This window comes from Oryzias latipes, chromosome 2 (assembly GCF_002234675.1).
Source record: "Oryzias latipes chromosome 2, ASM223467v1".
Classification (NCBI taxonomy): Eukaryota; Metazoa; Chordata; class Actinopteri; order Beloniformes; family Adrianichthyidae; genus Oryzias; species Oryzias latipes.
The window spans coordinates 7,806,829-7,833,946 of record NC_019860.2 but is presented as its reverse complement, the minus strand read 5'-3'; the positions used below and the strand labels follow the sequence as shown (position 1 = coordinate 7,833,946).

General features: G+C 42.6%; 2 protein-coding genes and 1 long non-coding RNA gene across 4 annotated transcripts in view; all 3 read left to right on the top strand.

Annotated features, from left to right (window-relative positions):
• Positions 1 to 27,118, top strand: part of LOC110014374 (gastrula zinc finger protein XlCGF57.1) — a 526,943-nt gene that overhangs the window by 189,545 nt on the left and 310,280 nt on the right. The window lies entirely within an intron of this gene.
• On the top strand, positions 848 to 4,002 carry LOC111948774. The gene is made up of 3 exons (XR_002874767.1): positions 848 to 3,055; positions 3,138 to 3,248; positions 3,798 to 4,002. It is a non-coding gene; the product is annotated as an uncharacterized LOC111948774 (long non-coding RNA).
• Positions 4,152 to 26,337, top strand: LOC110016625 (NLR family CARD domain-containing protein 3-like). 2 transcript variants are annotated; one of them, XM_023962175.1, is made up of 6 exons: positions 4,152 to 4,303; positions 4,394 to 6,236; positions 6,944 to 7,117; positions 24,587 to 24,760; positions 25,730 to 25,903; positions 26,127 to 26,337. In XM_023962175.1, exons 1-6 carry the CDS (start codon positions 4,180 to 4,182, stop codon positions 26,140 to 26,142), a joined length of 2,505 nt encoding a protein of 834 aa, XP_023817943.1. In that variant the 5' UTR covers positions 4,152 to 4,179; the 3' UTR covers positions 26,143 to 26,337. The 2 variants fall into 2 exon arrangements, with proteins under 2 accessions (XP_023817943.1, XP_023817940.1); XM_023962172.1 differs by having other exon boundaries at positions 4,391 to 6,236.

Below are 27,118 nucleotides of genomic sequence, written 5' to 3'. Positions count from 1 at the left end.
CTGTCACTGCATCAATGGTAATATGCAGTTGTGTATATACTGTATGGGTTGGGGGTGCAACCCTTTCAACAAAATTACACTGGAGACAATTTGGCCCGAGTCAAAAAGGGCGTAATGGATGACTGGGCCATGGCTGATAAAGTAAGGAGTCTTGTGACCGACGCAGCACCAAACATTATGGCATTTACAAAACATTCAGCATTCTATTTGCATTGTACACACTATAAATGTAATAGTTAAGAAATCCTGTGATCAAATCCCTGCACTCACATCAATCAGACACAAATCTAGACACTCTGTGTCACATACTTCAGATCAAGCACCATAGCCAAAAGGAAGCTTGCTCAATTGCAGCAACAGATGGGCCGGCCAATCCTGAAACTTATCAATGAGGTGCCAACACATTGGAACCGTACATATCAGATGCTGGCGAGGCTAAATGATGAGAAGGAGCCAGTGTGATTATCTCTTTCCTGATTGACAACAGACATAATTCCACTTACAGCTGATGAATATAAAATCATAGGAGAAACACTTCTTGTGCTTGCTCCTGTCCATCAAGCCACAGCAGAGGAGAAGAAAGTTTTAGGATCAAAGGTCATCTCGATGATGAAAATGCTATATCATGCACTTGAGCGCAATGCTTCAACTTTTCACACTCAGGCATCACAACAGGAACAACTTAGGCGACAAGTCACAGACACCGCTGCCAATCTGTAGTCATTATGTGTGCTAAAAGTATCCCTTGTGCTATCCTATGGGGTCAAGATGACCATTGACGTGTTCTCCCTACCATGACAAAGGTGGATAAAGGTGGAAAGATTTCATGTGATCCATGGACACCAGTGAAGATCACAAATCATTGAAGAAAAAAGGTTCAGCGCACTGTCTAGTGGGTCTAGATGACCCAACTCCCAATGTTAAAGTGCCTAGGATGGCACAAGGGCTATCAACACTTCTAGACCCCAGATTTAAAACACTAAGATCTCTGTGTTCCTCAAGGTGTGGTGAAGCAATGAATAAATTAAAAATGGAAAGTGCTGCTGTTATTGGGCGCACATCTGCTGAACCGCAGCCTGAAACGTATTCACAACAGTTATCGGCACCCACTTCAGGCATGTTGCGTTCAAGTTTATCCCTTTATTTGTGCTTGTATTTATTTGAAAATCATGTACTGGTTTGTATTTGACTACTTAAATGAAATCTGCTGTTTCTTAGACAACCAGTGGCAGCAGCTGGACAAGGACGTTGGAGGGCAGGCTACCAACACCACAGCAGATTCTATTATTGATGTCAAAAGATACCTCGCTGAGGGAAACCTGACACGGATCCAGGATCTTTTGCAGTATTGGGCCCATCTTAAAACCAATTTCCTAAATCTCTTCAGGCTGTCCCTACAGTTTTTATGCACTCCAGCATCATCAGCGCCATTCGAACGAGTGTTCTCCAAAGCTGGGGAACTTGCCTCCAAAAACGTTATCGGCTGAAAGCCAAGATACTTAACAAAACAATGTTTTTTTGGAATAGAAATTTGTGAAAAGAAATACCCCTCCTGCTTCAGACTTCATGTATCTGGGAACCATTTATGTTATTTGATTGTACATTTTATGTAATTGATATTTTACACTTAGATTAAGATATGACATAACACATACTCTGTAAAATATTGTTCGGCATATATTAGTGTATTTAATGAGTATATCAGTGAGTTTCTCCACTTGGTTTCTTGCAATGACGTTTTCAAACCAGCAGGAATCAGTTTTGAGTAACACAATATTGATACGGTTTGGGTAATGTGCTGAAATGCTTTACGAGGCTTCATCTACCCATCACTAGTGGAGACTAAAGAGGAAAGATCAACGCAGAAGCCTGACTGAAAGGAAAAAGTCTGAAGAGATCAAAAGAAAAATAGGTTTTCTTTCCATTTATCTGAACAGCTGATCTGAAGACACAAACCTAAACAGTGACGACAAACAACAACACTCAGCAGAATCAACACAACATGAGGAAGTGAAGTGTTCTTAAAGCAAAGCAGACGAGGAAGAAGCAGAATCACTGATCTGAGCTGCATCACACGGTGAGAAGAGACGACTCTTCAGATCTTTCAGGAAAATCAACACTTTCTTTGACTTCACTAACTTGACTGTTTGTCTCTGAATATTTAAAGATCTTCTTTTTTCTGCAAACTCTCATCACTCTGCTGTTTAAAGATTTGATCTCATTACTGAACAACAACTGAGGATCAATTCTCACTTATTGATCAGTTTCTGTTTCACTGATTGATAAAGAAAATGGAAACAAATTGCATTTTTAATGAAGATTTTTGACAGAATAAACTCTTGATGTTTACAGAAATTAAAATGCTGACTCATGAAAGTGGAATAAATCAGCTGACTGCTGCTTTCTGTCAGAAGTTTCCAGGACCAAGACAAAATACAGAGTTTCTGTCAGAAACACAAACCATCATTAAGCTCTGGAGTTCAAAGGTTTCAGTTCTGACTCCCAAACCTTCCTGTTCTCCTCCATCCAAACCTGTGTGGAGGTCAAAGTTCATGAGAAAGTCTCTGTTGGAGCTTTGAGAGGAAGAATTCATGTCTTTCTTTCTTTTCACCTTATTCTTTAAATTCTGTCTGTTTTTCTTGATGCTTCATGTTTCCTGGATTGTAGAAACAGGAAGTTTGTTGTTTCTTTGTCAAAATGAATGGAAATGTTGCTGCTGCAGCTCCATGTCTCCACCTGGTGGAGGGAGAGCAGAAGTGCAGCAGCTGATGGCAGCTTCCTCTGCCTCCCACTGCTGTCTGACTGCATTCACCTGAACCTGAGAGGAAACACAAGAGAAGAGCCAATCAGTGGAGGAGCAGCTGATCTGTTGGTGAAGGAGGATCAGAGCTGATGATGAGGAGGGTTTCCTCTGCAGGTGAAGAAGGAAGGTGTGTGTGAGCTGATGTGGATCCAGTGAATCCAGCAGCATGGATCAGTGGGAGGACACACAGGAGGGAGCCCCTCCCTCTAAAAGCAGAGATGGTAACCATGACAACCAGATCAAAGTTCAGAGGTGAGATGAACATCTACAACTGTCCATGATCTTCTCCATGTCAGAGCTCAGCACTCACACCAGCAACCTTCATTCTTCACAGGAACCAACCTGGATCTGGATCTGGATCCGGATCCAGCTGGGGGTCCAACAGGAGTGACATGTCAAAGGATTTACCAATAAACTTAAAAGACAACGGTTCAGGAGTTGAACAGTAAGTGTTTGTCAGAGTTTTTGGAGGCTGGATTCTAGTTCAGATGATCAACAGTTTTCAGATGAAGGACTTGAGGTCTGGTTCAGTTCTGGATCTCTCTGATCAGACTCACTTGGAGCATCATGTGTGTGATGAGATCTTTTCAGTTGAGTCTTCTGAGAGTCTCTGAGAGATATCAGAGATGTTGGAGAAGAAAACATGTTGACTGCTGACTCTGACTGACAGCAGCTCCAGTCTAATGAGAAGAATCACTGCAGACTCCTAGGATTCAGATTGTCATGCTTTCCAAACATCACATTGTTCTAGTTTGACTTTCTGCTATCAGAATTTCTACATTTCTACATGGAGAATTGGAATCAGCTTTTCTAGAAAAAAGTCTGGATTGACTGACAGAAAATGCTGAAACATTTTCCCTCCAACTGGAAACTGTTGATCCAAACATGTCATGTTATTCCAGACTAAACAGCTCAGTCTGTGTTCATGTCAAAGTCCATCAGCTGTTCATGAAGAAGCAGATCCTCCAACACTCTGATGGTTTTGTGTTTGCAGAGGTCAACAGGTCACACAGAGAGTCCAGTCTGCAGCCTCCAGCTGTGAGTCCATGAAGAGTGACGAGTCCAAAGATAAACCTCCAGACTTCAAAACTGAACCAGGACCTTCAGACTCACAGTAAGAAGCAGTTTCTAGTGAACAAAGCAGAGTTCAGCTCTCAGCAGGAAAAACAATGTTCTCATCAAGAACATCAGCTGATCCATCCAGGAAGGTCAAACATCAACTGTGAGCGCTTTAGGTCTGAGAGGAAAGAAAAGAGTTGGACAACTCTGGAGGACACAGAGCTCAGTCTGTGAGGATGAAGCAAACAGCTGAACTTTTCTCTGAGCTCAGTCCAGACATGAGCTCCAAACTCCTTCAGATGGACTAGATCTGCTCTATGATCAGCGTTAGTCTGGAACTTCCCACTGAAGGCTTTGATTGTTGTTCACTAACGTTTCTCCTTCGTGTCCACAGAGAGAAGAAGAGGAGTGGACCCCAGTCTGCAGAAAGACCCAGAGCTGGTGAGTCAGAGCCTGATCATCTACTGATGGATTCTTCTGGAAACATGTGGAACACTCATGAAAGAGCTTTCTTCTCTGCTCTTTCAGCAGATGTTGGTCTGCAGGAGAGTTTTGGAGAACATCAGATCAGTCTGAGGAGCAGAAGTGAACATGTGGCTGAAGGAATTGAAGAAGCAGGAAGACAAACGCTCCTCAACAGGGTCTACACTGAGCTCTACATCACAGAGGAACTGAGACCAGAGGCTCACACCCAACATGAGGTGATGCAGCTGGAGACCACCACCAAGACCAACCAGCTCCATGACACTGCAATCAAGAACCCAGACATCTTCAAAGTCCTCCCTGACCAACACAGATCCATCAGAGTGGTTCTGACCAGCGGAGTTGCTGGAGCTGGAAAAAGCTTCTCAGTGCAGAAGTTCACTCTGGACTGGGCCGAGGGCTTGGAGAACCAAGACATCAGTGCTGTGGTTCCTCTGTCCTTCAGGGAGATGAACTTGATCAGAGATGAGCAGCACAGTCTTCTCTCTCTGATCCAGCTGTTCCATCCAACACTCCAGAAGATCCCAGCAGAACAGCTGTCTGTCTGCAAACTTCTGTTCATCTTTGATGGTCTGGATGAAAGCAGACTTTCTCTGGACTGCAACAACAGTCTGATGGTGTCTGATGTCACACACAAGTCCTCAGTCAACGTGCTGCTCACTAACCTCATCCAGGGACGTCTGCTGCCCTCAGCTCTGGTCTGGATCACTTCCAGACCTGCAGCAGCCAATCAGATCCCTCCTTCATGTGTGGACAGACTGACAGAAGTCCGAGGCTTCAATGATGCTCAGAAGGAGGAGTACTTCAGGAGGAGGTTCCCAGATGGAGAGCTGTCCAGCAGAATCATCTCCCACATCAAGGGCTCCATGTCCCTCTACATCATGTGTGAAGTTCCAGTCTTCTGCTGGATCACTGCTGTGGTTCTGGAGAAGCTGCTGACCACAGAGCAGAGAGGAGAGCTGCCCACCACCCTGACTGACATGTACTCCCACTTCCTGATGGTCCAGACAAAGAGGAAGAAGAACAAGTACCAGCAGGAACATCAGACAAGTCCACAAGAGCTGACAGAGATTGACAGGGAAGTTCTTCTGAAGCTGGGGAGGCTGGCATTTGAACATCTGGAGAAAGGAAACATCATGTTCTACCAAGAAGACCTGCAGCAGTGTGGTCTGGATGTCACAGAGGTCTCAGTGTACTCTGGAGTTTGTACTGAGATCTTCAGAAGAGAGTGTGAGATCTTCCAGAAACCGGTCTACAGCTTTGTTCATCTGAGCGTTCAGGAGTTTCTGGCTGCAGTCTACATGTTCCACTGTTACTCCAACAGGAAGGTAAAGGTCATTGAGGACTTCCTGGACAACAATATGGAGAACCCATCCCTGGATGAGTTTCTGAGTAGAGTCATGGAGAAATCCCTGCAGAGTAAAACTGGACACCTGGACCTGCTGGTTCGCTTCCTTTATGGTCTCTCTGTGGAGTCCAACCAGAGACTCTTGGGAGGCCTGCTGGGTCAGACAGAGAAGAATCCAGGAACCATCCAGGGACGCTTAGTGGGCCTGCTTGGTCAGAGAAAGAAGAATCCAGAAACCATCCAGAGAGCCATCAACAACCTAAAGAATATCAACAGTGGAGGAGTCTCTCCTGACAGAAGCATCAACATCTATCACTGTCTGATGGAGATGAAGGACCTCTCAGTTCATCAGGAGATCCAAGAGTTCCTGAAGTCAAAGAACAACTCAAAGAAGAAACTCTCAGAGATCCACTGCTCAGCTCTGGCCTACACTCTGCAGATGTCAGAGGAGGTTCTAAATGAACTGGATCTGAACCAGTACAAGACATCAGATGAGGGTAAACGGAGACTGATACCAACTGTGAGGAACTGCAGAAAGTTCAAGTGAGTCCAGAAGTAATTGTGATGATAAAGCAGATCAGTGTTCAGATTGATTTACAAAGAATGAAAGGTTTGAGAATTTTTAGAAATAAAAAAAACAGAAAAGAAGAATATCAGTTTGCTTTGAACACTCACCTGATCTTTTAGCTAAAGAGCAAAGAAGGATCCTATTTGTCCAAATAAAATCCAATCGAGAACCTTCTGAAAGGTTTAAACAAGGATGGTTTAAAATAGTTAAAGGTTAGAGTGATGTCATTATGGTCTCTTGAGGCTTGTGGAGAAGATTCCTGGCTTTAATGAGACACAAAAGAATCCACCTGCTTTTTTTGGAGTGAGACGCTTCTCTGTTTCCTGTTGAAGCTCCGCCCCCTGGCCTCTTTCTTTGCTGTTTCCCTTTTCCAGACAGTCTGTGAACACAGCTCTTAAACAAACAGAGCTCTCCCTCTGAACACATGACAAGAGGCTGAATGTTAAGCCGCGTGTTCTAAGGAGAATGAAGGAGTCAAAGAAGCTGTGAGGCAGAAATGACAGAGAGGAACCTGAAGGAGGTTCTTTCTATCCACTCTGAAAGGATGAAGGTCTGATAGAGACTGATGAGGAGGACTGTTTCATGAGGAAAATTAAGCTCTGATGAAGAGTTAAATGTCCAGCTGGAACTTCATCACAGCCTGAATTTATCATAAGATCACCTGTTTCTGTCCTTTTCACAGACTTCCAGTATGTGGACTCTCAGTGACTCACTGTGAAATTGTGGCTTCAGCTCTAAAGTCAAACCCATCCCGCCTAACAGAACTGGACCTGAGCAACAACTTCCTGGAGGATTCATCCATGAAGGTTCTGTGTTCTGGACTGGAGAGTCCAAACTGCAGACTGCAGACTCTGAGGTCAGAACATTGAAGCTGCTGGTTGGTTCATTTCTACATTTGTAGTTCTTCACTGAAGCTGAAAGGTTTGGATTCAAAGATTTTCTGGATGTTCCAGAAATTGAACATCTTTGATTCTCTAAAGAGTCTGCAGTGGAAGAAAACTGTTACTTAGATTTTCTTTACAAAAAATTTGTTTCCATGGCAACAACAGGTTCAACTATTGAAACACTGGACAGATTTATGAGTTTCAAGAGTCAGAAAACGAACAAGAACTCAAACTAATGACAGACTAGTCATCCTGATAAAACCTCCCTGAAAGCTGAGCAAGGTCAAAAGTCATGCGTTTTGCGTCGGTGAGTGCTCAGATCATGTGAGCACGCACCGACACAAGTGTGAGTGCACTCTAGAAAGAACAAACAGAAAAAGAAGGAAAGTTTTGGGGAAGAGAAATTAAAGAATTGAGTAAACCTGCAGAGGCAGGCCTGTTCAATGTCAGACAATATTTTCAAGGACCGGCGTTTACTAGGTTGAAGTTGACATCTGATGTTTTTTTAACTATTTCCCAGTTCCTGTAAAATCTATTTTTCACAATAAAAGGGTTCTGAACATTCTTCAGAGCCAATGGGCTCTGAAGATGGGCATGAAATATTAGCATATTTTCCAAAAATTAAAGTTAAAATGGCTGTGTATTTTTTTTTTCAGGAAAAGATTAAGATCAACCAAGTTAAGAGTAAAGAGGTTATAAAATTAACAATATTTGATAAAGGAATAAAGTCAAAGTCAAAGTCAAACTAATCTTTAATGTCAAAAATGCTGTAAACACATGACATATAGCACATTTCCTGACATACAGGAAATTAGTTTACTCTCGCCCCAGAGTGCAAGTAGCTTATAAAATAATAAAATAAAATAGATAAAATAACAGTTATAATAAGAAGAATAACAGCAATCTACCCCGTGAACCGCCACCTTAATGTAGTGGGGGAGTTTGAGAGCTTGAGTGATCCCAGGAGCTAAGCTGTCTGGGGCTTAAGCCCCTCGTAGGGTCTCCCATGGTAGACAGGTCCGGGGTGACGAGCCAGAAAAGAACTTTTCAGAACCCCCTGATGAAAGGAAAGAACATTAGCTGTCATAAGTGTTGGGTTCAAACAACCTGCAACATCATAACAATTCAAAAAGGAAAGAAAGACCAACGGACAAAGGTACCTTTACGAGGAGAGCAGACAGAGATCTACCCAGTAAACAATCTCTCTCCACTCTGGCGCAAATTCTGCTGCCTCCTCTTTTAATAAGTTGATTTGGATTTTCCCTAAGTTACACATGCGCTGAGCTCTAAGGAGGGGAAACAGATAAAAACACAGCTGCAGCGCTATCAGAAAGCATTTATTACAACATGTCCATCCTTCCACAGTCTTCTCAAATCATCTCTGGACCTGCAAAGCCGTTTCTCACAGATAAACTAACACAGAGCGTCCTTCGATTCATTTTAGACATAGCTAACACAGGTTCTCAGGAGAATGCTGAAAAGACGCAAAGATAAACATTTTCTCCCAAGGGTGTCACCTCCACCTTCCTGTGAAACAGATTTGGACACACACAGACACTTCTGCAAACATGATTAAATCACCTATATATATATATATATATATAGCAAGGTGATGCATAAAATAAGCAAATATGAGATAACCTATATACCGGTACATTATTCCAACAATAAGCCACACACCTGAGTAACCGGAAGTCACCGGCAGGAAGTCTCTTGGCCGCCATATTTGTAGTCCACAAAAACATAATCCAAAACCAAATACATACAAATCAAACTATTATAATGTGCTCACCTGGAAACTTAACAATGACATACTGGACCATTAATATTGGTGGCCAATTTAGAAATCATTTACTTTTTTTATCCCAACAGCGATATGACAATTTTATATTTGTGTGGCAATGCTACAGTGTGTTCCAACTACAGGGGAATTACCCTCCTCAGCCTCCCTGTGAAAGTCTATGCCAGGGTACTGGAGAGAAGAGTTCGTCCCATAATTGGACCTCAGATTCAGGAACAACAGTGTGGTTTCCGGTTTTCCCCCGTTGTGGAACAGTGGACCAGCTCTACACCCTCTTTAGGGTGCTGGAGGGATTGTGGGAGTTTGCTCATCCAGTCCTTATGTGTTTTGTGGATTTGGAGAAGGCCATTGACCACGTCCCCTGTGGTATCCTGTGGAGGGTGCTCTGGGAGTATGGGGTCCAGGGAGCCTTAATGAGGGCTGTCCGGTCTCTGTATGACCAGAGTAAGAGTTTGGTTCGCATACCCGGCAGTAAGTCAGACTTGTTCCCGGTGCACATTGGACTCTGGCAGGGCTGCCCTTTATCAACGGTTTTTGTTCATAGTTTTTATGGACAGAATTTCTAGGTGCAGCCAGGGACCGGAGGGGGTCTGGTTTGGGGGCCACAGGATTTCCTCTCTGCTCTTTGCAGATGATGTTGTCCTGTTGGCTTTATCGGGCTGGAACCTCCGGCGTGCATTGCGGCGGTTTGCGGCCAAGCATGAAGCGGCAGGGATGAGGGTCAGCACAGCTAAATCTGAGGCCATGGTTCTCGACCGGAGAAAGGTAGTTTGCCATATCTCGGTGGGTGGAGTGTCCCTGCCCCAGGTGGAGGAGTTTAAATACCTTGGGGTCTTGTTCACGAGTGAGGGAAGACCGGAGCGTGAGATTGCCAGGTGGATTGGAGCGGCATTCGTAATTATGCGGTTGCTGTATTGGTCCGTTATGGTAAAGAGAGAGCTGAGCCAAAAAGCAAAGGTCTCAATTTACCGGTCGATCTTCTTTCCAACACTCACCTATGGTCATGAGCTATGGGTCATGACCGAAAGAACGAGGTCCTGAATACAAGCGGCTGAAATGAGCTTCCTCCGTAGGGTAGCGGGGTGCTCCCTTAGAGATAGGGTGAGAAGCTCGGCAATCCGCGGGGAGCTCGGAGTAGAACCGCTTCTCCTCCACATTGAAAGGAGCCAGTTGAAGTGGCTCAGGCAACTAGTCTGGATGCAAGCTTTACACCTCCCTGGAGAGGTGTTCCGGGCATGTCCCACTGGGCGGAGGACACGGGGAAGACCCAGGACACGTTGGGGAGACTATGTCTGTCAACTGGCCTCGGAACGCTTTGGGGTCCCCCCAGAGGAGCTGAAGGAAGTGGCTGGGGAGGGTAGACTTGATTTGATGCACGACTAACTGCTCAAAGAACTTCATGAGAATGGGGTCGGGAGTGATTGGGCGGTAGTCGTTATAGCAGGACGGAGATGATTTCTTTGGGACCGGGATGATGGTGGTGGCTTTGAAGCATGAGGGAACAACAGCTTGGCTCAGTGAGAGGCGGAAGATGTTGGCACCCTGATGCCATGTGACAGGTTGGACATGGATGTTCTTAGACCAGCTTCATTCCCAGCTCTAAAAGCAGCGTTCCATTCCCTCCAGGGATCAGTAGTCCAGAGTGTCAGAAAATCTCAGTCTTCTGTTATCTCAAATGGTTAACTAGGCTCCTTCTGAGGGTAATTTTCTTCTAGACTCTAAATTTTCTATTCATATTATTAATTAAAGATTTGTGGTTCTGGATTTTGCTTCTTTTTCTAGTGTCACTTAATTCTCTACATTTTTGTGTTGATGTTGTCTCTTCTAGTCTTTTGTTTCACTTGGGGCTCTATTCCATTTAGCTTTTGCTACCCCTCCCCCGCTCAGCAAAAACACATATTGACCAATTATGAGCGGCTTGAAGAGAAGAAGTAGTAAGACAGAGTGAAGGACAGTAAAAAAAATAGTTCCCAGGAAGATGCTGGCTCTTTTTCCGTTTGAAGAAACAAATGATCGGCCATCAGTCGTATCCACAATGGCGCGTTTAGTTCATACTAATGTTGTTTCCCTGAGATTGTCTGCCAGAACTGCAATGAGCAGCGTTCCTAATTTTCAAACAAAGCAATCATCTCCAGGGTTTAGTGGTTAGTGGCTAGCGCTCTTGCCTTACCGCAATAAGGCCCCCGGTTCAAGCCCCGGATGGGACCTTAAACAGAACACCATCCAAAAACATGCCTCATAGTCTACCGACCTGTCCAGGATGTCATCCGCCTTCACCCACCAGTGGCTGCGAGCCCGGCAGCCCCGTGACCTGAAACGAACAAAACAGGTTTAGAAGATGAATGAACGACATCCTGCTGATTCACTTGCTGCTGTGAGCGCTGAGGGTGGTGTGTTTATCCACTGAGCAGAAGCAGACAATACAGAGGTTGAAAAAAAAAGGTAGCTAATTGGATTCTATAGTCTAAATGGCATTATAGTTTAAATAATGAGATTTATTTATATCATATAAGAGCTGTTTCGTTCATGACCAACACATCACTGTTTTTTTCAGTATGCCCTTTTGTGGGGAACAAAAGTCTCTGTATACAAAAATATACAATTTATTAAAATTTTGAAAGTTCCACAAAAAAAAAAAAAAGAAGTTTACAGTTGGGCCACGCTTCAACACTGAATAAGGGGCGCAGCTTCCAAGGACTCTTCAGCCCCACTGCACTGGTGGATTGCCAACTAACTACGCTAAAGGAGATCTCCAATCCAACCTCTTCACCAGGAGTACCTGCTCAGGGCCCCAATACACACACAAACACCACTACCCCAACAGTGACTAAAAGAAAACAAAAAAACAGAGGAGGTGCATCTGAACAGGACACCACCACTTGTAGGTCGAAACTGTGAGGTCATCCTCTACTGTGCATTACACACCTGGGCTTCAGTAGTGCTACATCTGAATAACTCAACCCATCACTAAGCATTTTTTGTTTCTAAATAAACAAAACACTAAACAAATCTTGATATGCAACTACACCCAGGACAAAACTTTGAAAACCAGATACATTTGGAATATAATTATCATTTCGCTCCAAAACAAAAAAACAAATAAAAAATCAGATTTGAAGACAAAATCCATCGTCCTAAATTTCCTTAAAAACAGTTCGATCACCCCGTAATGTAGCTTATCGTCCGCAGTTCCGTCAAGATCTCCTTTTCTGCCATCAAGGCCAGTGCTGAGATCCAAGTCTGTCCACTTGTGTTTATGTCTAGGTTTTAATTAGCTTTAGAGCCGAAAATGTCCGGTCGACAGACACAGTGGACACTGGGACTGTCAGCACCAAACATACAAATATATACGGTTGTTTCATGTTCTCACTTAGATTTTTCTGATGAAGGATGTCAAGGAGATCAGTGGGAGATTTTCTTCCAAAATCCTCCATGGAGTACATTACTGTCAGCTCTGTTTTTAACAAAGACAGATCAAAAAGTGCTCCATGGATCTGATGTGACTTCCTGAAACTTCTGTCCAATCAGAAGGTCTGAATACTGTGATGTTGCATTAGTCTGCTAGAAAGCTCTGCTTACACCAACTCAAAATGTGACTGGTTAAATAAAAAAGAATGACCGACATTTATTTTGCATTAGGGGACCTTACCACGTTATGGTGAATACCCTTACCCTTGCCTGGCAACAAAGCACAGCTAAAATGCTATTGGTCAGGGTCAGAACTCATCTCACCACCTGTTAATATAAATACAGTTTAAAATGTTGCCACCTCAAATTATTAAAAACTTCAGTAGAAGGTCCACATATTAATATCACTCACCATGGCCAAATCAGGAAACCAAAGCCTGGTTGGGACTGGGACCAGAGCTATTTTTCATCTTAATGGGCCAATCCCAACTCATGAGACAGGTGGTGGCCATGAAGGTTAGCCTGTGGTGCACCATGAGGAACAAACTACCCCCCTCAGCCCTATCACATTATCAAGTCCCTTTGGCTGTCAGCCGCCTAATTCCCTGTACTTGTTATGCGCAATCGTTTGCACAAAACAAAATTCTTTTTCAATGTCCCTTTTACAAGTTTTCATGGATCAGCAACTTTTTTTCTTCAATCTTCATCCTCTGTAAAATACCTGGGGTGGGGGTGGGGACAGTCCAGGGGACAGTCTACCAGCTGTCCCTGACTTACCCTCTTCCTTATATAATCACTTACCCCATCCCTGGAATGGGGTGCCAGGCCCGTAGCAATGGTGCCCGTGTCCCTTGGGTGCTGGGTTCCTGGGCTGGGCGGCCCTCTCTCCACACATTTACAACATATACAAGGACATTTGCTTCTGAAGAGTGTTGGAAAATATAATCTGTCGCTTTGAGATTACTTTCCTTGTTGCATGTTCAATAAAGTCGAGAAGAAGAAAACCACGGGATTCGGCCGGATTAAGTTTAACAAATTTATTCCCTAACAATATTTCTAAAAACAGAGTATAAACAGATCGATCTGGGTGTCCAAAATCAAGGCCTGCAATACGCAAGAGGTTACATTCCGAATTCACATGCAGCTTGTCTGGAGACACAGGAAAATTCCTTGAGTTCAGACTTTTAAGCATGTGGTCAGAACATCCTCCCCCGGGAGCAAGATGGCCGCCGAATCTCCGCCTCTGGTCGCTGGAGATTGGCTGACAGAGGAGCCTGCCTACTTCCTTCAGCCCATGTTAGGAGTTACAGCATTTGGTCCTAGCTTCCTGCTTCAAACGTCCAGGGGGGTTATTTCAAAGACGGACATCTGTCCGACCACCAACTGTGTCCCCATGGGGGTCCAGCAGAGTCGCCCGGATCCCTCTCCGCAGGCAATCAGTCCCAACTCTTTGTCCTTTTCATGTGAGTTGACACCTCCAGGGTTTCCCATGATTTAAATTGAATCCTGGAGACAATTTAATTCTGGTCCATGTCAGATCTACAGTTAAGGCTTCCAGATGGTCTTAGAAGATCAAAGACTGTTTTCTCCTGAAGGGGGTTGGAGGTTGGAGCTGCATTCCTGAAACCTCTCACAACTTAAAGAAGCTTCTTCGAGGTTTTAAGGATGTAAAAGCACACACTTCAGCAAATGACTTATCTTCAATGTAATAAAATTTAAGACTGCAAACCCTAATGAATTTTACCAAAAAATATAAATTCCTTCAGCTTCCCTCTCTTGACCTCACGAAGTGAGGTCACACAAAAAATAAAAACACATTATCACATCATGCAATCAAAACAGCTGTGGTCTCGAGCCCTCACAATATATAAACAGAACCAATGTGCATTTCAAAGGTGTTGATGATCCGTTTATGAGTTCAGCAGCGAAAAACCTGTGGAGCTTGCATTAATGATCTTTAAGAAACATTCAGTTGGACAGGAAAAATGCATGCTAAGGCCCCGAGCCCCATCAGCGACCGTCCCTAAGGACACTCATGCTTCATTGGATCTTTGGCACATTGGCGTTTACAAAGAACAAGACAAAAAATAGTAAATAAAGAAAATGCACAAATAAAAATTCAAATTATTCTAAAAAGTAAAAGATACAAAGACAATAAAATAGCACTTCCTGTAAGGAAAAGGAACACCTGGAATTAAGGGGGGGAATTGAGAAATGTTAAAGCAGAACAAAATCACACAGACGATGAAAAGAGAAAAGAAAATTGCCAAACATAACAGTAAGCAATTTTATAAAATGTAACAAAGTCCAAAAAAGGTCATTCCGGGCCTCGAACACTCGCGTCCTCCTTCTGCATGTCCCACAAGCTCTGGCAAGCTTGGACCTGGCCTCCTATGGACTTCTCAATAAGCCTGTTATTAGAGATGTGACACATCTGATACAACAGAACGGCTGCAAAAGGACTTGGGGTGTCCACTGCTGTGGTACTGTTCTGCCAAGATGATTCTGCTGTGGGTCTAAGTTTTTGTCAGTGTTAGGGTCAGGAAATTAAAAAATAAAAAACAATAAAACACAAAAGACAATGAGACAAGAATCAATTTACGCATGCGCAGTAAGAGAAAATATGATGGAAAAGGTCCACCACATTTCTCTTTTCAAAGGTCTGCTTCCCCTCGTGCTGTTTTATGAAGAACACAAGTGGGGAAAATACAAATTCAAGAAAAAGAAAAAAGTTTATTATGGGCTGTTGTCTAATGACCCAGTCGTAGAACTTACTCATCCTTGCTGTGGATGAGAGAAAATCAGATGAACAGACACACAAAGCTTTAAAATTTTAAAAATGGTCAATCTGTGTTACTATTTAAACATTCTTTCTAGACAAATACATTTAAACGATAATAAAATAATGTCCTTCTTTTAATCATTAAGACCTCTTTCGTCCACCTCCCTCTCTTGGCCTGGGGCTAAGCTCCAGGACAAACACATAAAACGAATTAAATATAAAGCAAGAACATAAAAACAATAAACTGTTTGGTGCATCGATAAGGTGAACAGGCGTCCTGTCCACGCTCCTGTAAAAGGCAAGGTCACAAGAAGAAATAATACAACTGCAACAGAAGATCTTTCATTAATTGCAGGCAGATATCAACCTGTATTAGCAAAACACAAACCTCTTATAGCATAATGTTCTGTCAGAGAGACTTTAAACAGTGATCAAAAATGCAAGAAGGATTTTATGAACCCCTCTGTACTATAATGCGAACAATTGTCTGCTATTTTTATGTGATGGAAAGCAAAAGAAGACGTGTGCTAAAGCAATAGCAACAAACAACACACCTTGTGAGGTTAAAGGTGACAGCATGCAATATGGATCAGGGACGGATAGGTTTTATAATAATGGTGACGTCATCAACTTAAATTAACATTAGCTTAAATTATATGCCATACGATCCATCAGCTTTTAAAACCGCTTTCCTAAAGTAAACTATGAAGAATACGAATATTCAATGACACTATAGTTCTACAGCCCAGACTGAGTTTCCTTCCTCCCTTCATCTGCATCAGTCACTCAGCTGCACTGAAATCTAAAAACCTGTGCTCCTGCAATGACCTGAATCACCACCGGGGGGACGATGAAGAATGAACCAACATCAACTGAACCTGTGGACCATGAAGCATCAGAGAGCGTTTTAAACGTCACCTCTGCATCTTCATGAGCCGTCTCCTCTCTGCTTAGTTGTTGAACGGCAAAATTAACCTGTACATTTTTATTGAGGGAGGAAAGTGAACACCTGAAAAAACACAATTTAACCAATGTGTTGTTAATGTCCTGCTTAGTCTAATCCTATGTGAGATACAGCTGTGTCTGACAGCTAGTATCATTGCATTTGTGAGTGTATGAATGCACAATAAGCCGCTCGCCCTCAGGGTTAATATATGTCAGTGTAGTTCAAATGCCACGTGTGGCCTTCTACCTGCTGAAATACTTCTTACTGTTAATCATGCTCTCTGTCATAATGGAGTGTACAGGTCAGACCATTCGGAGGCTTCAAACACAGGAGTCCAGGCTTCAAACCTGAAATTAACGAAACCACCTGGCGTTTCAGGGCCCTTTACATGTCTGCAGTGGGGGTCGGCTGTGGTGTCCGGCATGGCATCCAGTCTGTTGTCTCCTGTTTTGACAAGACTGTCCCATCCCAACAGATTCACAGGCGTGTTTGGTGAATGCACGCATGAATGTTCCACCATCTGGTCAAAAGTCAGTCGGATGGTCTTTTGCAGGTTTTGAGGAGTCATCTGTTCATTTGTCAGAGCAGGTAGAGTGTCCAGTAGACTCATCAGTGGTTACCTTTGAGCTTGAAAAAGACAATGGCTCCTGCATCAAGTGGTGTTGTCCGACTTGCCCTGTGGTCCTCGCCACGGTGGAGGAGGGCTTGGAGTGGTCATGGGTACTGTTCATTTTTCCTCCAGACCCTCTGCCTCTTGGTCTGTACATTCTGCTGTTGGGCACCTCGTTGTGGGCTGTTAGGGTTCAGAGCGCCATAGATGCCATTTCCAACTGCTGCTGGGGTCCCCTGGGTGGCCTGCTTCTCCCAGGATTTTTCCACCCGTCCTCCTGTTTTGGTCTCCGAATGGCTGAGCATGACACGTCATTACTGCTGTCTCTGAGGGCATCAAAAGTCAAAATTCATGTTAGTTTCCTTTTCTTTTTTAAAACACCTTTTATCCTGTGTGAATCGTTTCAGCAGGGTAAAGAATTGTTTTTCTTCAGCTGCTCAACCTCCCCCTCTCTCCTGTCCTGTTTCTTCAAATGTGCTCTGGGGGTCAGTCACTGCTGACTCGGCTCCCTCCTGTGAAGGTAGAGAGCTGCGGAGGATGGTAAACTTTTGCGTCTTTTGTCACTCACCCACAAAACAGAGGGGGGTTTTCTGCGTAAAGTTTTATGAGATCTCGGGGGGGGGGGTTGCTGCTCTTCTGCTTGGAAAGAGATTTAGAAATGTATTAGTCATGTTCAGTCTTCACCGTCTCCAACACCGTCAGTTGATCAGTAATGAAAACCAGCAAAGGGAAAAATCCCTAAAATTTTCTTTGTCCGATATGACGGACCTGGAGCAAAATCTTTGAAAAATATATTGTCTTACATGCATTCCGACCGCTAATCATTCACTCTTAATCAAAAAATAAAGACAAATTGTTTTGACTTACCATTAAGGACTGTTGTTGCCCTACAAAAAGAATATGGAGAAGTGCTAAAAGCAACAAAATCCCACAATTTGAGCTTTTCCTTATTTAACCAAAAACACAATTTACACTCTAAAAAACAGACAATCAATACAAAGACAAGAACTTTTAACCGTTTTTGCAAAAGACATAACACAACAAATTAGGTACCTTACACAAACAAAATTAAACCATTTCACTGAAATGAATCGTTCATAACTAGCGTTTTAACATTCATGTTCCCTCTTCTCCTGTTGTACCATACCCTGCACTTTCATACCACACCTTTACATGCCCACAGACCCTCCATTTTACTTACAATGCCTTTAATTTCTCCTGCTTGTCACCTTACATTTTTTGTCTCTACATTGCAACATCCTTCCAAATCCTCAAAAACCATGTTTTCCTTTCCTTTACCTCGTCCTTTTCCCCATTCTGATAACAATTTTCAAATACTATTGATTATGATTCAAACAAACAAAACCGCCACTCATTCGCTTCTCATTCAAACAGCAGTGCACAAGATCAAAACAAACAGAAAAACGAAATTAAACAAATTAAAAATGTCAATAATACTTCTTCAAACAAAGCTGAACTTAATCGCGGTTATTAGGACATACAAACAAATTAGAGACATGTATTCACAATAAGAAAACCTAAATAATTACAAAATTATTTTACCCCAAATGTATTAGACCCTGCAACCATGCACGTTGATATCACCGTTGCGGCAGAGGCTCCCGTCGGAGGCGCTGTGCAACATAAAAACCTTTTTCGGCGAACCGAAAACCCACTGACATTTGTTTTTAAACTACAACCGAGGTCATTACCACGCTCGATAACGACGATCATGATTTTACCGCAAATTACATCCCAAACTCTTCAAATGTTCCTCATGAAAAAGTTCAGCACGTTCCGTCATATTTGGTCGTCAGGGACGCGTCTCGCCGACCACATGGTACAAACAAAGCCAATCACAGCCACCGTTGCCATTTTGGCCAGGACTCCGTCACGCTTACCACGTGGTACAGACAAAACCAATCACAGTCGTCTACACATTCGAAAACAAGTAAAACGTCCCGTCATTGGTCCGTTCGATGTAAACATGATGAACAAGATGGCTGCGTCCGTAGAGCAGACAATACACTGGGAAATGTGGAAAATACAGTTAAAATGCACAAATTTCAAACACTCTTTCATCCCATTCTTTCCAAAATCGCATACATTTCATCCCATTCATCCTCATTCAAGCCATTTTCACCGCTGTTGTCAAGTCAAGTCGTCAGCGTCGTCTGTCGTCAAAACAAAATACACCGGTTTCCTCATATTTTCTGTCTAGTGCACCTTTCATTTTTACTGTGAATCCCTCTGTGGTTTCTCTACGCATTAAAAATAATTTGTGAAGGTTCGCTGCCTTCCTGGTTTTTCCGAAAATCCTAAAACGCGCAAAATTAGTTCCTATAGTAACACTGTTGTTTTCGTACGGGATTTCGTACAGGCTCAAACAGACGCAAAACCTACTAAATTTTAACGTAATCCAAATATCACACGCTCCCAATTTACTATTTATTCAATTTTGACAGGCTAAACAGACACAAAACCTGCACAATTTGCTCAGCTCTAATTTTCATAAATTTCCTCAGTCCAATTTGCTGTTTCAGGAGGGTGAACCCACAAAACTTATACAGGTGCGCTATGCCGTCCACATACTTCACTTCCCCACAATTTGAGTTATTCACTAAGAGAATAACCTGGTCAATATGCAGAATTTACGAACAGGTTCCTGCTTTACCTTTTGTTTGTGAGGCCTCGAGGGAAGTCAAGCACGTGGGGGGGAGCGTCACCGACTTTTCGCCGAAAGTCTCAGAAATCTCATAATAAACCACTATCGGTCCTCTTACCCGCGTTGCGCTTCCGCGTTTCTTCCCCACTTTTCACGTTCAGGGGTCACCAATTAATGTTGGAAAATATAATCTGTCGCTTTGAGATTACTTTCCTTGTTGCATGTTCAATAAAGTCGAGAAGAAGAAAACCACGGGATTCGGCCGGATTAAGTTTAACAAATTTATTCCCTAACAATATTTCTAAAAACAGAGTAAAAACAGATCGATCTGGGTGTCCAAAATCAAGGCCTGCAATACGCAAGAGGTTACATTCCGAATTCACATGCAGCTTGTCTGGAGACACAGGAAAATTCCTTGAGTTCAGACTTTTAAGCATGTGGTCAGAACATCCTCCCCCGGGAGCAAGATGGCCGCCGAATCTCCGCCTCTGGTCGCTGGAGATTGGCTGACAGAGGAGCCTGCCTACTTCCTTCAGCCCATGTTAGGAGTTACAGCATTTGGTCCTAGCTTCCTGCTTCAAACGTCCAGGGGGGTTATTTCAAAGACGGACATCTGTCCGACCACCAACTGTGTCCCCATGGGGGTCCAGCAGAGTCGCCCGGATCCCTCTCCGCAGGCAATCAGTCCCAACTCTTTGTCCTTTTCATGTGAGTTGACACCTCCAGGGTTTCCCATGATTTAAATTGAATCCTGGAGACAATTTAATTCTGGTCCATGTCAGATCTACAGTTAAGGCTTCCAGATGGTCTTAGAAGATCAAAGACTGTTTTCTCCTGAAGGGGGTTGGAGGTTGGAGCTGCATTCCTGAAACCTCTCACAACTTAAAGAAGCTTCTTCGAGGTTTTAAGGATGTAAAAGCACACACTTCAGCAAATGACTTATTTTCAATGTAATAAAATTTAAGACTGCAAACCCTAATGAATTTTACCAAAAAATATAAATTCCTTCAAGAGCTATACAATGATTTTACCAAATTGATAAAGCCTTTGCCAAAACCAAACCTTTCCAAGACCAAAAATAGATATTCCACTTTGCACAATCAAAAGACTGGGTTTCTTTACAAAAGCAACCTGGTCATAGTAACTTGTTGAACAGATCAAAAGTTTAAACAGACCCGTACATCGACGTAGAAAAGACCTCATTGATAATATTCTGACTCATTGGGGCTGACGGGAGACGGCACTTGTTGGGAACAGAGGCAAGAAGATAGCAGCCTACTCAGTATGCGATTCCCTCACTCCCCACCCAACCTTCCAAAAATAATAATAATTATAATAAACAATTTCAAAATAGAAAGGTAAATGCATCAGCCACAAAACAGCACTCATTACATTTAAATTAAATGTTGCTGAATTTGCTGACATAGCAGATATGCAAGGAAAATTAATATGGTCCTGCATTACTGTTAATTATATTTCTGGCCTGACATTTAGTCACATGATGCTTTAATTGCGTTGACAGAGATTGTGGCATCCTCCACTGTATCAAAAGAGAAGTTCTCATTGTTGAGAAATGAAGAGTCGCTGGGTATTGCACCATGAGCCTGATGCCTTTGGTGATTAGTTTTTTGGCATATTGCATTAAACTTTCTTCCTTGCTGAAGAACAGGTTGAGGGATGCCCTGGCGAATGTTAACTGTTGCTCCCTCAAACAGTAGTTTCTGTTTTGAGCTGAGGGCCATCACCCTCGTCTTATACAGTGGGTAGTGAAGTTTCATGATCACAGCTCTTTGCACTTCTGGTTTTTGTTGTCAAGATTCAAGAACAACTTTATTAATCCCCAAAGGGAAATTTAGTTGCAGTAGCAGCACTAAGGAAATAGGGGGATAAAGACAAACACAGACACAAAATATACAGGGAAGAAAAGAGGAAATATTTGAATAAAATAATAATAGAATAACTGTACAGTCTGTAACTCTAGAATCTAAAGTCTGCTCATGCCCTTCTTGTAGACCGCCTCAGTGTTTGTGGACCAGTCCAGTTTATCGTCTAGATGTACTCCCAGGAACTTGTATGACGAGACAATTTCCACATGCATCCCACCAATAAAGACTGGGGAGGGCGGAGACTTTCTCCTGCTAAAGTCAATCACCATCTCTTAAGTCTTGGTCACGTTTAGCTGCAGATAATTTTCCCCAGACCACTTGATGAAATGCTCCACGAGGCACCTGTACTCCTCTTCCCATCCATCTTTCACACACCCGACTACAGCTGTGTCATCAGAGTACTTCTGGAGGTGACAGAGCTCAGAGTGGTACTGGAAGTCAGCTGTCTATGTGGTGAATAGGAAGGGGGACAGCACGGTTCCCTGAGGGGCTCCTGTGTTGCTTATCAGGGTGTCAGACACACAGCTCTGCAGTCTCACAAACTGAGGTCGACCTGTCAGGTAGTCCTCAATCCACGAGACCAGGGGGGCATCGACCTGCATCTTCCCTAACTTCTCCCTCATCAGTCTCGGCTGTATGGTGTTGAAGGCTGAAGAGAAGTCAATGAACATTATCCCCACTGTGGTGTATGTTGTTTGTTGTCAACGACTTTGATGACAAAAATCTGGACATATCCTGCCCTTCTTGGTTTCCATGTCTGCTGTTTTTGCAGTCAGTCAGAGCAAAACATAAAATCTAAAACGTAGGCTCATAAATTTTGAATTAAAACCATCCAATTGGCAAGGAAACCACCTAACCTGGCAAAACTGCTGTTCAGCAATGCAGCTAAAGTCCTGCATTATGGCATATGCAGTTATTAGTTTCCAGCACTACAAATTTCGGGCCATCAAAAACAATAGAAAATTATCTTGTTGGGCACATGTAATTACACGCCGGGCCTGGGGGGTATTCCAGAAAGCAGGTTATGTGAGTTACCACGGTAAGTTTGAGCCGAAGGAAGTTGATAACCTCAGCTTTCGGTTCCAGAAATGGAGGTATGTTTCAGGGTATGTGAAGTTGCCATGGCAACTCATACTCTGAACATAACCTGGTACAACCTGGAACATAAGCAGGTTTAGTTGAAAGGTAGTTTGTTTTCAGACAAATGAAGCAGCATGACGTGTCCATTTGATGATGATTTTGTGGATGAAGAAGCTCAGATAATACTTTTTCCACCGTGAGAGAGTGATAAGACCACATATGGATGCTGGAAAAAGAAACTTTTTGACATGCATGTTTAAACTACCCTGACTTTAAGCCTGAACCCAGGGTTACCAAGTCGAGCGTAATTACGCCAACTCATATCCGGTCTTTTGGTACCGACATACCGAGTAAGCAAGTTCAGGCAGATTTCAGCCGGCGTTCAGGCTTACCTTAAAAATTACATGTAGTATTCAGAAAAGGAAAATGGAAATAAGATCAGAAACTCGTGTGTTTACTTTGTCTGTTCTTTTTCTTTTTCTTCTTTTTTTTTTTTTTTGAGGATGATGCAGCCGTGTTACATTTTTGATTGACGTACAATCTTCATACGCCGTCATTAAAATGCCCAACTCTGTCTCACTGAAGTATAGTGCTCTTTTTTTTTTTTACCACGCGTTTCCATGGTGACTCCGGAAATCGGCGATCCATTGAGAACGTCTTTATGTACTTGATGCGCACAAACATTAACCCAGGGTTACCAAGTCGAGCGTAATTACGCATACTCATATCCGGTCTTTTGGAACCGACATACCCAGAGTAAGCAAGTTCAGGCGGATTTCTGCCAGAGTTCAGGGTTAAACTCAGGCTAGTCTAAACATGCTTCCTGGAGTACCGCGGGTCCAGGGCATCGGGGGTTCCAGCGGTCGCGCAGACGGGGATGCGGTGGGCGCCGCCCTCACGGGGGACGCACACCCTCCTTCCTCGCCTGCGCTCAGCTCTCGGAGCTCCCGGAACCCCCTTGATGTGGCCCGCGGGCCTCGACTTTGACAACCTTCCAATATTCTTCTAAATGTCAGGTAGGGAGGGCTGGGGAGCATGAAGGACACAGAATGCAGAAACGGGAGGAATACGGTTCCAGGGCAAGGGATTTAATATAATAAAAAAAGCGCTGCCAAGCAGGGTAACAAAACCAAAACTAACTGTGGGCTTACTGTGGGAAGACGGAGATGGAAGAGACATTAATGGACCAGCACAAAAGAAAGGCAGAGACAAGACTTAAATACAGACAGGACAGACAAGCCACAGGTGAACATGATCAGGACAGATTGGGACCAAGGAAGTAAAACTCAAAAGCATGACAAAACAGGAAACCTTTCAAAATAAAACAGGAAACAGAACTCAAACATGACAGAAACAAGATGGAAAGCAAAAACCAAGAAAAAGAAACACAAACCATGACAGTAATGTCAGTGACATGAACTGATGCTGAGACTTTGGACCTTTGCTTAAACTTCCCGGTGAGTCAGCTAAGCTTCAATCTTCAATTTCAGTTTCATCAGTGAGTCTTTATGGAAGAGATCAGTTCATTAAAGGAATATTGATCAGGATGATTTTCTGTGCTAAAGGTTCTTAACAGGGTTCTGTCTAATTTAACTTTGCTGTTGTTCTTTAATGTCTTTTTTTTACAAGTTTTCATTAATCAACACTTTTGTTTTCTTGAATCTTCATTCTCTGTAAAATATCTGCAGAGGGTTTAAACTTTCTTTGTTCACTTGATTTTGTTTTGCATCCATTAAAATGTTGTCAAAATATTCTTATGGACAAATTTTTTAACCCACAATTCAAATCAATCTTCAATTCTCAATGAACAATTCACTTTGCAATATGATGATGTCATTTGAAAAGGCCTTTTACAATTTAGGATTCAAAATGAAGAAAAACAATTTAATCTGACGTTTTTAAATCAAAGCTTTAAATCAAAGCAAATTCAATTGGATTTTAAATTGTCATGTTTGTTAACTTTCAAATTCATTTTGTAATTGTCAGTTCAATCTGCATTTCTGCCATGAATTTTAAAAAAATATATTTGAAAATATTTATTTAATATTTAGTAATTAATAATTTATAATGATAAATGAGATTACCATTGCTCCTCTGTTTTAACTTTTTTCATATATAATCTTTTGCATTTTCATTCATTGTCATGTTTTTGTTTCAAAATCTAAATGATATGAGCAATCAGTGAAAATGTCATACATCAGTCTGTCATCAGGGCAGGTCCCACCTAACTGAATGTACTAAATTCATGGACCTCTGATTTCAGGTTGAGGCACTGCATTTTGTCAGAGATCAGCTGTGAAGCTCTGGTCTCAGCTCTGAAGAAAAACCCGTCCAATCTGACAGAATTGAACCTGAGCTACAACAACTTGCAGGATTCAGGAGTTCCTCATCTGTGTGGTTTTCTGGAGAGTCCAGACTGCAGACTGCAGACTCTGAGGTCAGACTCCACGTTTCAGTTGTTTTCAGATCAACATGATGACAAAGTTGTGTTGACCCACAGTGAGCAGAAATGTCCAGATTCTGATCTGCAGCAGCATCTTCCTGCAGCTGCTTGTTCTCTTCAAAGATCTCCAGAAGAACTTCTTCTTTTCTTCCTGCAGCTGCTTGTTCCAAAGCTGTCTGCTGACATTTGTGGTTCTGCTTGCAGAAGCAGCCGTGCACGCTCACATGCACTTTGTGTCCTGCTGTGTTTCAGCAGATGCAGCTGAGAGTCCAGCGGCTGATGTTTGTGAGCAGACAGTGACAGAGTCATGCTGCAGCTGGATGCTGCTCTGACAGACACATCCTCCACAAACATCCTCACCTTTTCATCCACAAACATCATCACATCATCCATCAAAGCTCCCAGCAGCTTCTGACTCTTCATTCAGAGCTGAAGTCATGGATCAGGGATCAATGTCCAACATTTGCTGCTGACTCTTCCTCATCACTTCCTTCTTCTCTCTGCTTTGATCTGTTGGAGCTGAAAGTCTCTGCTTGAAGGGCTGCAGCAGAGAAGGACTGGAAGATCATCTGCTGAAAACTGGGATGAAGACTTTCCAGCATCATGCTGCTGAAATTCTCCCATGATTCAGTGCTGTTTGGAGAAGAGCTGAGCAGAGAGAGGAAGTGGACTTTTTCTGCTGTTGCTGCAGAAACATCAGTTGATTTGGATGCAGCCACAGGCTGATGTTTGACTTTCACACATCTGGACTTCTTTCCTGAAGCAGCTGCATGTTGTCCTGAATGTTCCTGAATGTTCTTCTTCTCTGCTTCTGCTGGACTCTTCTGATCTGCTGCTGTTGCTTCACATCTTTGGACTTTTTCTAAACTTTCTGATCTTCTTCAGCTCTGAACTCTTTAGAAGAAGTGAAAGATGAAAAACATGAACTTTGTCTTTAAACTAAATTCTTTGTACTGGATTCAGGTTGAGGAACTGCAGTCTGTCAAAGACCAGCTGTGCTGCTCTGGTCTCAGCTCTGAAGTCCAACCCATCCCACCTGACATTCTTAGATATGACCTTGAACGGCCTTCAGTGTTCAGATGTTCAGCAGCTCCAGGATCTGGTGGAGAGTCCAAACTCCAAACTGCAGACTCTGAGGTCAGTAGAGGGTTGGAGTCAGTCCAGCTGCTTCCAGATGTTTGGTCCTAAAGTTAGTCTGAGAGCAAAGATGCAGAGTTTCCTGTGAAGCTGCAGCTTCTCAGTGAAGCTCTGAGGAGAATGATGACAGGCTTCAGGACAACAGCCAGCCAACCAGAGCAGCAGAAGCTCCTGACCAGTACCAGGAGACACTCCATCTCTGTCTTCTCATTTCTCTCTGCAGGTGGTGGGAGTACTAGCGTCTAATGTTTCTCCTGGTGGAGCAGAGAGGAGCAGCAGCAGATCTGCATGGATGTTGTGACTGGGAGTTGAAAAGCAGAGTGATGGAGGAATCAGAGGAAGTGGAGATGAGTGTCAGAGCTGCAGCATGAACTGATCTGAGATCAGCTCCACTGTCTCTCTCAGCATCAAGTGGACAGTTATTGTGCTGCAGCTCCCCGGGTGGATTGATGGATTATGGAAGCGATTCTGTCACATAAAAAAGAAAAAAAGAAAAGTCTTACCAGAAATGCAGCTCCATTTTTAAAATGGAGCTGCATTTCTTGACACAAAATTAAAAAGAAAAAGAGATCTCCCAGACCGCTTTTTTTTCTTCAACAACACTGCTAATGTTGTCACTTAATTAAAATGATAAAGAAAATGGTATTTAACATTTCATTTTCATAAAGTTCCATGGTAAATGTGTAAAATTCATTTAGAAATGTTTAATTTGACAATTAAAATGGATTAACAGAAATGTTTTTTTCATTTTCACAATGTCACTGCATCAAACGACTCAAAAAAAAAAAAAAAACAATCCTTCAAAATTTATTTTTCCATTTCTTATTTCTACTTAAAAAACAGTTATTCTGTGTCATAATTAAAATGAAAATGCAAAGGGAGGATTGCATTTTCATTTTAACACCCACCCTACGAACACTGTCACATTATTCGATTCAACTTAGCCTTTTTCAGAGGGGAGATGGGGCGATGACGTCAGTGCTATCTCCGTGTGTCTGGCTGCTAGGTTTTTTTTTTGTTTTTTTTGTTTTTTTTTTTTTTTAACAGGTGTTTATTTTTATTTTTTTTACAGAAATTAATGTTTCCATTACTAATGCAAACTTTTTGTTTTGCAGGTATCATTTTTTTTTTTTTTTTTTTTTTTTTTTTTTTTTTATTGAACAATTGCAACTTACAAAACAAGAAAATACAACAATTATGCACATATAATGTACA